The sequence below is a fragment of the Populus alba genome, chromosome 6 (assembly GCF_005239225.2).
Source record: "Populus alba chromosome 6, ASM523922v2, whole genome shotgun sequence".
Lineage (NCBI taxonomy): Eukaryota > Viridiplantae > Streptophyta > Magnoliopsida > Malpighiales > Salicaceae > Populus > Populus alba.
In genome coordinates, this window is record NC_133289.1 from 14,490,789 (window position 1) to 14,504,572 (window position 13,784).

Here is a 13,784-nt window from a genome sequence, read left to right on the forward strand (position 1 = left end):
TGATTATTGAGTCATTCAAGTTATTTATTTTTTAAAAAATTAAAATAATATTATTTTTAATAAAAAATAAAAAATAAAAATCAACAAGTTATAATAAGGTTTTTAACGGGGTTTTACCGAATCAATCGAATCAACTCGTCGGGTCACATCGAGTTTTTTATTTCTCTATTTTTTTTAATTCAGTATGAATTTAACACTAAATTAGTTGAATTCTAGTTTTACCTGCTAAATTGGATCGGATTTTTAAAATTATAGTTTGTAGCCTTTATGGGTTTGTTTCCTTTATATACAAGAGAGCTTCTTCCCTTTCTTTAATAATTACCGTAGCACATTTTCCGGGAAAACCAAGCATATGTCCAAACAACTACACGACATAAAACATACCCAAAAAAAAAAAAAAGCACAATGCAGGGTCAGTTCCCTTTCAACCCCACATAATCAAACAAACAAAAAAAATTTAGAAAAGAAAAAACCTATCTCCTCTTAGTTTCCCTAAACTGCCGATTTTTCATGTCAGCTTTTTCTAAATTCCTTAACTCTTTGGTAGTACACATTGCTCATTTTATTTTATTTTCAAAATATGGACGAGGTCTTTTCCTTTTTCAGGATTCGAACAACAAAAGGTCCAAAAATCTTCAACGAAATAATTTTATATTTATTTCTTCCCATGCAGTGTTTTTCTTTTGCTGTCATTCACCAGAGCTTCAAAATCCGAGACATTTTGGCTATTTTTCGGAAACGTGACCCCTTGGTCCATCATTTTCTGTGATTCCATAATTTCCATTTCTGGCGTATATTAGCATTCAAGAACACGTCAGATTTTTTCTGGCTCGCGTTAGCGCTGTTTGGGATTAAATAATAAAGTCACTTGAAAAAGGGCATGCATCGGAAAGTCTGCCGGGTGACTTTCTGTGACCTGTCGGAGACAAAAGGTTTTAATAAAACATGTTGCCAAGATAAATAAATATGTAAATAACCAAAAAGTCCACAAGGAATCAAACACTAAATTTTCAATATTTTGCATTCCCAAACAAAATAATTATTATAATTGATTATCAAGCATTTTAACCATAACTATAAGAAAAATATCATTAAACTGTAAGAAAAAAGATATCATTACAAATGTGTTATGAGATATATTGAGTATTGTTGAAATTCAAATGTTACATGCATATATGATGTTGTTAGTAATTTGATTATGTTGTTTTAGGATAATTTATTAAAGCTTTTACAAAAATATCATATGGGATGCGTAGTATTATGAGATTCAAATCCTAAACTATGTTAATAAAAACGAGTAGATTAAACTTGACTGGTTATGTAAAAGAAAAGATATTATTATCACCCCTTTAACGTTCTGCCTGAGGCAGACTGTATTGCTGGTTTTGTCTTAAATTGCTAACCATTTATTGGTTTATGCTTTAATGGTTTCCTTGTCAATATTCATGTCTCTGGCGCTAATAAATATTCAACTACGGATAATTCTAATTCTGGCGTTGGTAAATATCATGTAGCTATAAAATAAATTAGATCAATATTTTTTTATTCCCGACTCTAGCGCTAGTGAATAAATAAATAAAAATAAATTTATTTTTACACATGCATATATTTTTTTTTATTTTTCTAGATAAATAAAATAAAATACAATGAATAAAAATAATGTAAATTTAAACCGGTATTTTTATTAATAATATAAATTTAAACCAGTATTTTTATTCCTGACTTTGACGTCAATGAACAAACCAATAAATTTACATTATTTTTATTCATGCATACATATTTTTTATTTTTTTTATTTTTTTTACCTTTTTTATTTTTCTGATTTTTTATTTTTTATTTTTTTATTTTGGGCTGGGCTAAGCCCTGCCGGCCCGGCCACTGGCCCAAGCCAGTGGCCCGCCAGGCAAAAACCAACAAGAAGCACGCGTGCTGTGTACTGTGCGAAGGTAATTAAAAATTAAAATTACCTTCGCCCAGTAACAACCTTATTTGATCTGTGAAGGCAAAAGAGAATTTTCTGAAAGCTAAGGAAAGCTTACCTGCTGCTAGGGTGCTACTGTTTCGGACGAAGATCAGTGAAGACGCTCCTCGCTGGGAAACTGGAACTCCTCCTTCTACCTTTGCTTTCCTGCCCTCTGCTTCTTCTTCTCTCGATCGTTCGTCTCCTCTCTGCTTCTGTTTTTTTTTTTTCTTAGAGATGAAGGAACGAAGATGATGATGATGCCGGTTCTTCCCGATGGTTTTGATTCTGGGTCCTTCTTCTTTTCTGCTATCTTTTCGTTTTCTTGCCTTCTTGTTGCTGCCTCGGATTTTTTTCTGGTTTTTCCCCGTGGATCTTGCTTACGTTTTTTGGTTCCTCAGTCCTTGTGATGAAGAACAGAGAATGGTGCTGGCTTCTCCTTTCAAATTTGGGTCTGGTTTTTTTCTTCTTTGGCTTTCGTCCCCTGAGTTTAGCTTGAGTTTTCTTCTGGTTTTTTTTCCAACATCCCCCTGGTTCTCCTCTGGTTCCTGGCTTCCTCCCCTCTGTTTTCTGGGTTCCTTCTCTTCTGGTTTTTTGTCTGTCCTCCCAAATCCCCCTCAAGTTCTGTTTCTCCCCCTGCCTTTTATAAGGCTAGAGACCTTCAAAAACCGTATCCTCCACGACCGGGATCGTGGCAGAAGACATGGTCACGATTGGGTCGACTTTGTTGCCGATTTTCCAGCTTCCCTGTTGAACCGGTCTTCGACAAGCAGATGATGAACAGAAGGATTCTAAAACGACGTCATTTGGGCATGGAAAATGATAGATTATAGATTGGTCCCTGATGTTTTGAAATGTATCAATTGAGTTCCTTAATCAATAAATTTTAATTTTGCCCCTTGAATTAATTTCAATTAAATCCCTGAATTTATTTAATTAATTAAATCAAAGTTTAATTAAATCTTCAAACTCATTAATTCTTTTAATTAAAATAATCTAAATTTTAATTAAATCAATTCTTCAATTAAACCCTTGATTTAATTAATTAAACTAATCAAGAGTTTAACTAAATCTTTAAACTTTCAATCATGTTACTCTTAACTCAAATTTTAATTCATTCTTCATTTATTTTATTTTTACTTGTTTTTCATCATTTTTAAAAATATATATATATATAATTAAAATAAAAAAAGATCAAAAATTGGGTTATGACAAGCATAAAGTAAATCATTGTTAAATAGTTATTCCTTGCCAATTGCCTGTGCATTATTAAAGGATTTTTAAATTTTTAAATTTTATTTATTTATATGATAATGATAATTTATATTCTAAAAAATCTCAATGATTTTGTTGAATATTTACTTTGTTTAAAATAAATATTTGTAAGAAATTTAATGATCTAGATCTTGAGAAAAATGTATATTATCACTTCTCATTATCCTAAAAGCAAGTTTTAAAAAGTATTACAATGATTTTCAATATTTGATATGTGATTAGAGGGAAAAAAAACCTAATAAATATGATAAAATTATATAAGAAAATATATTAGAAATTTTTAAAAATAAAATTTTTATTTTAATGGAATATCATTAACTATTTTTATTTTATTTTATTTTTTATATTAGGCCCATAAGAATTGAAAAAAAAAAAAAGAGTTTAACATTCTCATCAAAACCTATGATATTATTTAAGAGCTATTGTTAAATTGAATGATAATTGAATCATCACATAAAAATTTTTTTTATAGTTCATTTACATTAAAATCCAAAAAAATATTTGAAAAAAAAAACCATATAAAAAGGTGAGGCCCAATTGAAAGAAAGTCGGACTTGTATGAGTTTATTAGGCTAAGCTTGCATGTTTAACTTTTTTTTTATTTTTTTTTTTGTAAAGGGTGAACAACATATCATCTGTACATGCACATTGTTATTCCACTTTTTAAAGTATAGTGTAACAGAGCTTTTAGAAAAGAAAATATAAAAGACAACGCCCTCCAGGTGTTACAGTATCGTCACAGTACAAACACTCTATATGTACAATGTAGTTCACAGCGCAATGAATCCTTAAATTATAGCCCATGTTTTCCAATTTATTCAACTTAGTCCCCAATTAATCCTTAAACTTTGATTTTTTTTCAATATAGTCCCTAGGAAATTTGGTACAATCCCTAATATTGCGCGCATTTTGTAGGTCACTGGTCATGATTTTTTTCAATTTAGCCCCCTCTTAGCCTTCAAACTTTAAATTTCTTGCAATTGAAGCCTTGATTTTACCAATTTGACCTTTCAAAGTTTCAATTGTGTCTTCAATCTTTGTGAATTGATTCAAATTAGGCCTTCAAACTTGTTTTTTCTTCAATGAAGTCCTTAATTGAATCTATAAAATCTATTAGAAGTTTAATTAAGTCCTTAAACGTAATTAATTCTTTTGATTTTGGTCAATTTTGGATTTCAACATGAATTTTCTTTATTTTTTCATCTCATCTTGTCAAGATACCCTGATTTGACTATTCTTATGGCATTTTGGCTAGTTGCAGCTTAAAAATCTATCTCCTCATGTTTTAAAAATATTTTTGGGTTTTATATTTTGATTTTTTAAAATAAAAATACATATGTATTATTATTAAAAAAAAATCAATGTCTAAAATTGGGTTATGAAATTAATAATGTAATTAAATAACATTATACATGAAAACAGTGGCGGAGCTAGAGTTTTTTAAAATAAGAAAGTAAATTATTAACAAATATTATATTATTTAGACATGTATTAGAAATCAATTCGAAACAAAATATACTAACTCATATAAAGCAAAATTAATTTAAAAATACTTTTAAAATGAAAACTTACATTATAATTGTTCTTTTTGAGTTTTCATAATAACAAAATTCAGTTGAGTTACATAATAATTGTAAATCTTTCATATGAAATTTATAGTAAAATACATATCAATTCATCAAAACCCATTCCACACCCCATTACCATGTAGCATGCTATACATAATGCATGGATATGGATCAGAATTGATAGTCTAAATTTATCATGATAAATCATTTTTAAAAACACAATTTTTTTCTTTTCTTTTTTTAAGAAAAAAACTAACCTACACTGATTAAAATTAGGCTTGCACACACGTGTAAATTCTTCTCCAGCAAAACACAAATTGTCTGACGAAAGCAAAAAAAAAAAACAACTAAAATATAAATTATTTAATTATTTGTCCTGATTATTTTATTGGAAGGCACAAAGAAATTAACATCATAAAAAGGACCAATCTCAAGCTAAAATTTTTTTTTTAATTCTGCAAGCAAATATCAATCTTTACTCGTTGACAGCAATTGGAATATTTATTTGTTCATTTCGTGAAAACATTTAGTTCCATGCCGTAACCAATTCAATTGGAAATAATATAACCTTTAATTAATTCAAAATAATCAAATCAATGCCTATTATTAAAAATCTTGCAGTCTAGTCCATTATCATTTATCTTTAATTGATTCAAAATATTATATATATCAAAACCTTTAAATTATTATAAATCCTAATATTTTTAATAACTAATTATAAAAGAATAAAATTAAAATTAAATAATGAAACAAATAAAAGAGATGAAATTTTTTTACCTAAAGTTGTTTAATTAGACTTGAAAAGAAATTTGTATAAGCAGGAGAGGCTGGAACATCCGCTAAAAAAGAGAGTAGAAAATCTCTCGAATAATTAGCGGAAGAAAAAAAATAAAAAAGGAGAAAAGTTTGATGAAATAAGAAATGAGCTGGAGTGCTGCACATATATTATATATACTATTTATTATATTAAGATACAAGTCAACAATAATAATAATGTGTATCAACCTCTTACATTACTATTATATTAATATTCTAATATAAAAGATATATTTTTTAAAAAATTGCCTTTAATTTTTAGCTCCTGCGTGGCTCTGCCACTGCGTGAAGATCACTATAATTAAAGAAATGCATGGACAAGGATGAAAAACGGGGCTTACTTTACATTAACATTCTAATATAAAAGATATTTTTTAAAAAAAAAAATTAAGGGGACAATTGCCCCCTTTCGCTCCTGCGATGCTCTGCCATTGCGTGAAGATAACACTATAATTAAAGAAATGCATCGACAAGGATGAAAAACGGGGCTTACTTTATATTAATATTCTAATATAAAAGATATATATATTTTTTTAAAATTAATCTTTGGGGGCAATTGTCCCCTTAAATTTTGTGTTAAAATCTTTTGTTTGACAGGAGAAGGGACAGAGGGAACAAGATGGAACACTGTCTCTGGAGTTAATCTTCATCAATTTCATCCAGATCAGTTCACAAAGAGGAAGGGAACAAAGCTCGGCAAGAAAGTTTTTTTACAAGGCAAAAAAAAGTGTCGGTGACATGGAGTGAAAAGCAGGTGTTAATTGTTTTTTCAAAACTGAGGTCCAACCTTAATTTTTTGTGGGGTCATGTTGAATAAAAAGTATGGTTGTAAATAACCAAACATATCGTATCTGTTTTTTTTTCAATTAGCTGCAGCCTGTAATGTGATTTTTAGTAGTGTGGTAGTGGTTGCTTTTTAAATAATTTTTTATGTTGAAATGCACATCAATAATATTTTTTTATTTTTTAAAAATTATTTTTTATATCAACACAAAAAATATAAACCACATTAAATTTTAATAATTTTTTTTTTAAAATTTGGTGGGAACACAGTTTGCACCGCATTCCCATAAAATGCCAACTCGAATTCACACTATTGACCATGACGTTAGGTTTCCATTGACCGATTCAATGAAATATCAACATATATGGGCAGGCCGCATGCGTAATGTTGTAAACTTTGAAGGATTTCTTTTTAAGTGGAGGAAAAGAGAATAATGAGGAAGCATTTGAAGGTGATTATTAACATATATGGGCAGGCTACATGCGTAATTTTTTTTTGTCCTGAGTTATTAAATAAATATATAAATATTTTTTAAGATTGATTATTAACTTATGTACAAGAATTTTTGAAATTAATAGTAAAGTTTTAATTCAAATACACTATTCAAAATATTAAAAAATAAATTTAAAAGTACATCAAATTAAAGTGAAAATAAAAATAAACTTCACTATTAAAGTTACATCCATTCGATGTTTTATGGAATATAATTCATCTATAATCAAATCTGAATTCGATATTGTAACAACCTTTCAACCGGGATAAAATAACAATCTCATGTAACTGAGAAAATAAAGTAATTAAAAATTTTCCCTCTTTTAATTCCTTCTTCCTTCACTTGATTCTTTCCTATATTAGTGTTTTATAAGTTGGACTTTGTAAGTTTACAAGGTTATTCTCTTACTTCTTATTTTTTTTTTTGGAATTTTTTTTTATGTTTTTCCCTTACTTTTTTCTATTTCTCTCTCACCTTTTCTTTTCTTTCTTCTTCTATTCTGCTTCTGCTCAGTCGGCAACATATAAAAGAAAGGAGGAGCTGATTTGTTTTATTTTTGAATGACAAATAATCATTTTACTCTTAATGAGTCATTTTGCTTTTATTTAACGGTCTTTTTTTTTGTTAGCACTATCAAGCTCCGTTCATCCTAAAATCTTAACTAGATTTTATTCAATATATTTTAAGATTCCTCGTAAAATTTCAACTCGATCTGATGGTCGGATTGAAAATTACATCCAATAACGTAAAACTGATCAAATTGTGATTTTTCATCAAATTTCTAAATTTCTTTAAAAATTCTGAAATTTTAACACAAGCTAAAGCATCATATTAGAATGCTTCACGTAAATTTTCAGAATTTTTTTAATAACTTAATTGAGAATTATAACTTTTTTTTACATAAAACTAATTAAAAAATATTAATAAAATCTTGACTCGGGCTAAAGCCCACCCCGGCCTTTTGCCATGCCTCCATCTATGGTGCTGCACATATATTACATATACTATTATATTAATATTAAGATACAAGTCAACAATAATAACAATGTGTATCAACCTCTTACCATACTATTATATTAATATTCTAATATAAAAGATATATTTTTTTAAAATTGCCCTTAATTTTTTTGCTCCTGCGTGGCTCTGCCACTGCGTGAAGATCACTCTAATCAAAGAAATGCATGGACAAGGATGAAAAACGGGGCTTGCTTTATATTAATATTCTAATATAAAAGATATATTTTTTTAAAAAAACTAAGGGGACAATTGCCCTTTTTTGCTGCTGCGTGGCTCTGCCACTGCGTGAAGATAACACTATAATTAAAGAAATGCATGGACAAGGATGAAAAACGGGGCCTACTTTTATTGACTCATAACATCCAAACCCTTGGCGGCTTATCCAAGGTTCCGACTTCCCTAGATAACCTCGTTGAATTCAAAGCTTCACGTTCTTATAAGCCAACTCGAATTCACACAACCCGTACTATTGACCATGACTATTCTCGTTAGGTTTCCATTGACAGATTCAATGAAATATCAACATATATGGGCATGCCGCATGCGTAATGTTGTAAACCTTGAAGGATTTCTTTTTAAGTGGAGGAAAAGAGAATAATGAGGAAGCATTTGAAGGTGATAATGCTGGGGTTCGTTATTTTGGTTTGGGGGGTTTGCAGCTCAACTAGTGGTAGAGCCTATGGTGCAATTTCAACAGCTACAACGCAAGAGATTGATAAAGTGAATGAGAAGGGTCCCTACTTAGGAATTATAGTGCCAAATAGCTTTGAGATGAACCCTCTTCTCCAATCTCCAAGTTTTGTAGCTGATCTCGAAGTTCCTTACTTGGACTATTTCGGTAACCACCAATATATTTCTACTATCTATGTATATTTTTCAGCTAAGGTTGCTTTTAGCATGATCATTGTAATCATCTTCTGGGTATTGATAATTAATTTCTTTAGATCTTCACAGTTCTATTCTCATGTAGATATTGATATTAAGACTTCCTTACATTAGATCTTACATATAACACGGGTGATATGACTAATGTGAAGTGGTTCTTCTTGATTTGTGTTCCTTAACTATACTAATTATATATTTCTCTTTTCACTTTGGTTCCCACAGGAAAAAGATTTAGGTTTGGGAAGGTAGAAAATGAAAGGGTTATAATAGTTATGACTGGATTAAGCATGGTATGGCATAATGATGATCCTATTTTCCTATTCCATACATGTTTAATACATTTAGGTTTGTGTAGAAATTTATCTTATTTTCTTATTTGTGTAGCTGAATGCAGGTATCACCACACAGTTACTGTTAATTCTATTTAAGGTGAAAGGTGTCCTCCACTATGGAATTGCAGGAAATGCAAATCCTCAACTCCAAATTGGAGATGTGACTATCCCACAATACTGGGCACATACAGGCCTTTGGAATTGGCAGGTAGGAAGGAATACAGTAAAACCATTTCTCCAGCCCTTGCTATTTTGAAGGATGAGAAAACAATTTCAGAATCTTACTGACATTCTTCCACCCTGATTTTGGATCTTTCTGCTTCCATTTCCTTTTCCTTCTTTTTAGAGGGAAATGGGAATGGGAGAGGCTGAATTATGTTTCACCTTTTTTTTTTTTTTTTTTTTCTGGTTTGTTCTCGTTTCTGTCTATCATTGCTGCCTTTAATGAAAAGTACTACTAAAGGATTGAATTAAGAAATTGTTTAGAAAAGAAAATTGGAATTCCCTATTCTCATTTAAGTTTTATGATTAAGATACATACAAGTATCTAAACTTTAATGATTTTTACAACCGAATGTTTAGTTTTTAATTAATTTATTTATTATTTCAACTGTTGAAAGTCTACCAAGTGAATTTTTGGCTGTTTTCGTTATTTTCTTAGTGGCATTCAATGAAAATTAATGGATTCAGAAAATAGTAATTTTGATTTAAGAAATCTACTCTTTCCATCCAATAAAGACAGTCATTTTCTTTTCTTTTTTAGATTATATTTTTTACGTGATTTAACTTGAGACAGAGTGATCGAACTTGTGCGCTATAGCTCTCAAGATCAAGTGGCTGCCTTGCTCTCTGTTTTTTTTTTTTTTTTTAATTGCTTTTCTAACATATTCAATAATCCTCCAACTATTAGAATTGAAAACTAAAAACAGAAGGCATCCAGAGGTTGAATGGCAGTCCCCCATACTCCTCTTTCTCTTGATTCTTTGACAAATAACAATATCAACACCGTCCTTTGTTTCTTTTTGATTTTGAAGTTGTCTTGTAGAATCTTCTTGATGGGGGTGCTGCCCTGGTTTCTGCTATATAATTATTGCTGCAATGCCCTGGTTTTCTAGTCGATTGTCAAACAAGCAAACTATTATTAACATCACAAGACTTTCCCCGGCAACATATTCTTCAATTTCTTTGTTTTTTTATAGTAAATTTTATCATTACAACAGCATATTCTGCTTTGCTTTACTCTCGTTTAAGCTTTTATTTAATTAGTCCAGCTAGTCAATAACTCTTTTCTTCATTTGAAAATGAGTAGAGATATGGAGATGGGCCTAATGAAGAACTGGCCTTAGAATCTAATGGAGACTACACCAGGGAAATCGGTTATCTAAGATTTGCCAACTACCAAAATGCCTCAGAAAATGGGAAGCCTATAGATAACTTCTTAAACAATGTTTGGTACCAACCAGAAGAGGTATTTCCAGCAGATGGAATTCCAGAAGTTAGGCAGCATTCCTTCTGGGTTCCTGTCAACAAGCATTACTTTAAAGTCGCAAAGAGAATTGAGGTATTAGAGCTGAACCTTTCTTTCTAATTTTATTTCCTATTAAGTTGATTAACAATAAAGTCAATAATTTGGTTTTGCAACATGCACAGGGGATGACGTTTCAGGGATGTGTTAATTCAACCTGTTTACCAAGAGCACCGAAAGCGGTGAGAGTGAAGAGAGGGGCTAGTGCAAATGCTTTTGTTGATAACAGTGCTTATCGCGAATTCCTCAACTCTAAATTCAATATAACTCCAATCGACATGGAAAGCGCTGCAGTTGCCCTGGTTTGTCATCAACAACAGATTCCATTCATTGCAATTAGGGCTCTGTCTGATTTAGCAGGTGGGGGTTCTGCAGTTTCCAACGAAGCAGACATCTTTGCATCCCTGGCTGCTCAAAATGCTGTAGATGCTTCACTTAGATTCATTACCTTATTGTTTCCGTAGTTGGAACTACCGAATAAGGCACCTTCTGATTCTGAAGTGCTACCACATCAGTAATTAGGAATAAAACTCCTGTCTTCCTAAAAATTGAACTGTACTTGCTCATAAATATGTTTCTTTCTTTGTAGCATCTTTCTTAATCATCTTAATATTTTCCCCGATTCAAATTTCCTATCTGTAAATTTAATATGTTAAATTGATGCAACATTGCTACTTAGGAAAATCAATTGCATGCTATGGCTGAATCAAAATATGAAATGGGATATACTTAAGGTTAAAAGATAATTATCGGATAATTGGATCATCAAGATAAACTTAGAAAACAAGAGTGTGTGTGTATAAAACATGCACATAAGTAGAATGTGAGCAATTATAATAAACTATATATATATATATATATATATTAAAAGGCAGCAATAACTCTTATAACTCCTATGTTTGTGAAATTATAAAAATAACTCTAAAAGATCAAAGTTATTATTGACATACAAGAAATGAGAGGTTACCGGAAGTTGATATCACTAGACTATATAATGCAAATGGCTAGGAAGATGAAGTCCACACGCAACTCAATAAAAACTCAAATTATTACATTTTAGTTTTATCAAGTTCTCATAATCTTTAAAACTTGGAACCAGTAAGCGATAGCTTGCAAGTAATAATTTTATAGGCGATAACTCTGTAAATGATAAAAAAAATAAGCAATATGTAACATTTCCCGTCCTGAAACCAATGCATCAACCTTAAAAAAAAAAACATGGTAAATTTTTTTTTTCTTTATTGAACTTATACACAATTTATTAAAATTTCTACCAAAATTTTGACAGAGTTTCCCCTATGCCAAAAGATCCCAAGTTATTGACAAATTATTTGTACACATTCTGTATTTATTGTTCATACACAATCCAATCATTCCAAGTCTCAAACTATAAACTTTTAAGATAAAAGTCACACAATTATCAAGTTATAAAAATGAGAAGAATCCTAGAATTTAAGAGGTAACAATTAATTAATCATTGTAATTGCATTCATACATTAGCATAATAAAGATTTTAAATTTTAATTTACTACTTACAGTTTTAACAAAAATAACACTATATAACTTTATACATACAATTTAGGAGTATTATTATATACAACCCAAAGGGAAAATTCTTCCATCTTCCTATTAACTTAAGTAACTATACAGAAGGAACACCCATGCATCATCTAAGGGTTACGCTGCTGAGATGAACCTGCATAGTAATTTGCATAAACATAATTAAATTAATTAAGGTAATCTAGTATATTTTTCATTACACTAACAATTTGCTTTTTAATACTTTTATTCATCAATTTATATATTTCCCATATGCCTGCACACCTATCTTGTCCAATAATAACTAATTCTATTGATCGCCCTTTTGCATGGTGCCAGTTCCAAACCAGAATACTTGTCCAACCATCAGCCCATTCACAAGGCACCAATTCCAAACTAGGGCACTAGTCCAACCATCATCCCATTCACAGGGCACCAGTTCCAAACCAGGACACTAGTCCATTCATCATTCAAACACTACAGTTCCAAACCAGAACACTGGTCCATTCATCATTCAAACACTACATATAAATATAAAAAATTGAACTACATCTTATTAGGGACTAAGTTAAAGAATTACACAAGACTTTAAAATAGAAATCGAAGTGTCAGACACCTACCTAAAAACTGTGCTTTGCTAGTCGTCCCCTGCTCCCGTCTATTTTTCATAATTTCACTTGTACCAATAGCTACACTAATTTAAATTTAAAGTCTTGATCATACACACACCCATATATACATACTACCTTCATAATTCAACATTCTGTAATTCAAAAACAATTCCAAACAGAAGTTACCAATTTACAAGTTTTAGGTGATTCAACATAACGGATTGTCCAACTGTTACTGTCTAAAAAAATTAAACTGTTACTGTTTGACCTCTCCTTAAATTTTTAGCTATATTTGAAGTTATAGAACTCCATTTCAAGCAAAATAGGTCTCGTTGAAAAGATAAGACACGAGGCTACAAGTTTCATGTAGGAAGGAGAACCTAGTTTTGCTCCCAAGATGATACAATCCAAGCTAGGTCAAATTTAGATTTTGATATAAAATGTGCAACTATCCAATTTTACAGCAACAGTTATAAATCTCAATCCAAACATTAAACGGGGCTGAAATTTTACATGAAGTCTCCTAACATATTTTCCTACCTTAGATTACAATATCAAGTCAATCAGAGTTTGGAAAAGCATCCAAACATGGGTCAACAGAGCTTGTACGAGTTTTGTTATTTACTTTCTTTTGACTTGTGGACTTTTTATTTGGCTATGATTCTTTTCCTAAAAGGAAGTGACAACTTATTTTGGGAATCTCCTATTTCTCCAAAGATCTTTAATGGGCTGTAACATAGTTTTCATGTGTAGCAAGGATTCATAAATATTTCAAAATCCTTTTCTTACAAGGATTCCTTATTCATTCTAGAAGAAAAAAAGACTTCAGAATAAATTCTACCTTCAGATAAGATTTCCTAGTCTATTTGGGACTTCTTAATGGTGAGAAATTTGATTCTAGCTTATTTAGGATGGTAATTTTTGGATTTGTATTATTTTCTTCTTAGTCTTTAGGTTATTATTACTTTATTTGGATCAA

General features: G+C 30.4%; 1 protein-coding gene and 1 long non-coding RNA gene across 2 annotated transcripts; one reads left to right on the forward strand and one right to left on the reverse strand.

Annotated features, from left to right (window-relative positions):
• Nucleotides 1-331: 331 nt before the first annotated feature.
• On the reverse strand, nt 332-2,787 carry LOC140955731 (uncharacterized). Its single transcript, XR_012170206.1, has 2 exons — nt 2,040-2,787; nt 332-916 (listed from the first exon to the last, which is right to left on the reverse strand). It is a non-coding gene; the product is annotated as an uncharacterized lncRNA (long non-coding RNA).
• A 5,509-nt stretch (nt 2,788-8,296) lies between these two features.
• LOC118048008 (bark storage protein A) lies at nt 8,297-11,246 on the forward strand. Its single transcript, XM_035057509.2, has 5 exons — nt 8,297-8,751; nt 9,021-9,088; nt 9,183-9,338; nt 10,440-10,691; nt 10,781-11,246. Exons 1-5 carry the CDS (start codon nt 8,511-8,513, stop codon nt 11,117-11,119), a joined length of 1,056 nt encoding a protein of 351 aa, XP_034913400.1. The 5' UTR covers nt 8,297-8,510; the 3' UTR covers nt 11,120-11,246.
• Nucleotides 11,247-13,784: the final 2,538 nt, after the last annotated feature.

Bases quoted from the DNA above. Each gene is read 5' to 3' on its own strand.
- LOC118048008 (XM_035057509.2), top strand. From the start codon at position 8,511: ATGAGGAAGCATTTGAAGGTGATAATGCTGGGGTTCGTTATTTTGGTT. The intron at 8,752-9,020 runs GTAACCACCAAT...TGGTTCCCACAG, and splicing joins TCCTTACTTGGACTATTTCG to GAAAAAGATTTAGGTTTGGG. The intron at 10,692-10,780 runs GTATTAGAGCTG...CAACATGCACAG, and splicing joins AAGTCGCAAAGAGAATTGAG to GGGATGACGTTTCAGGGATG.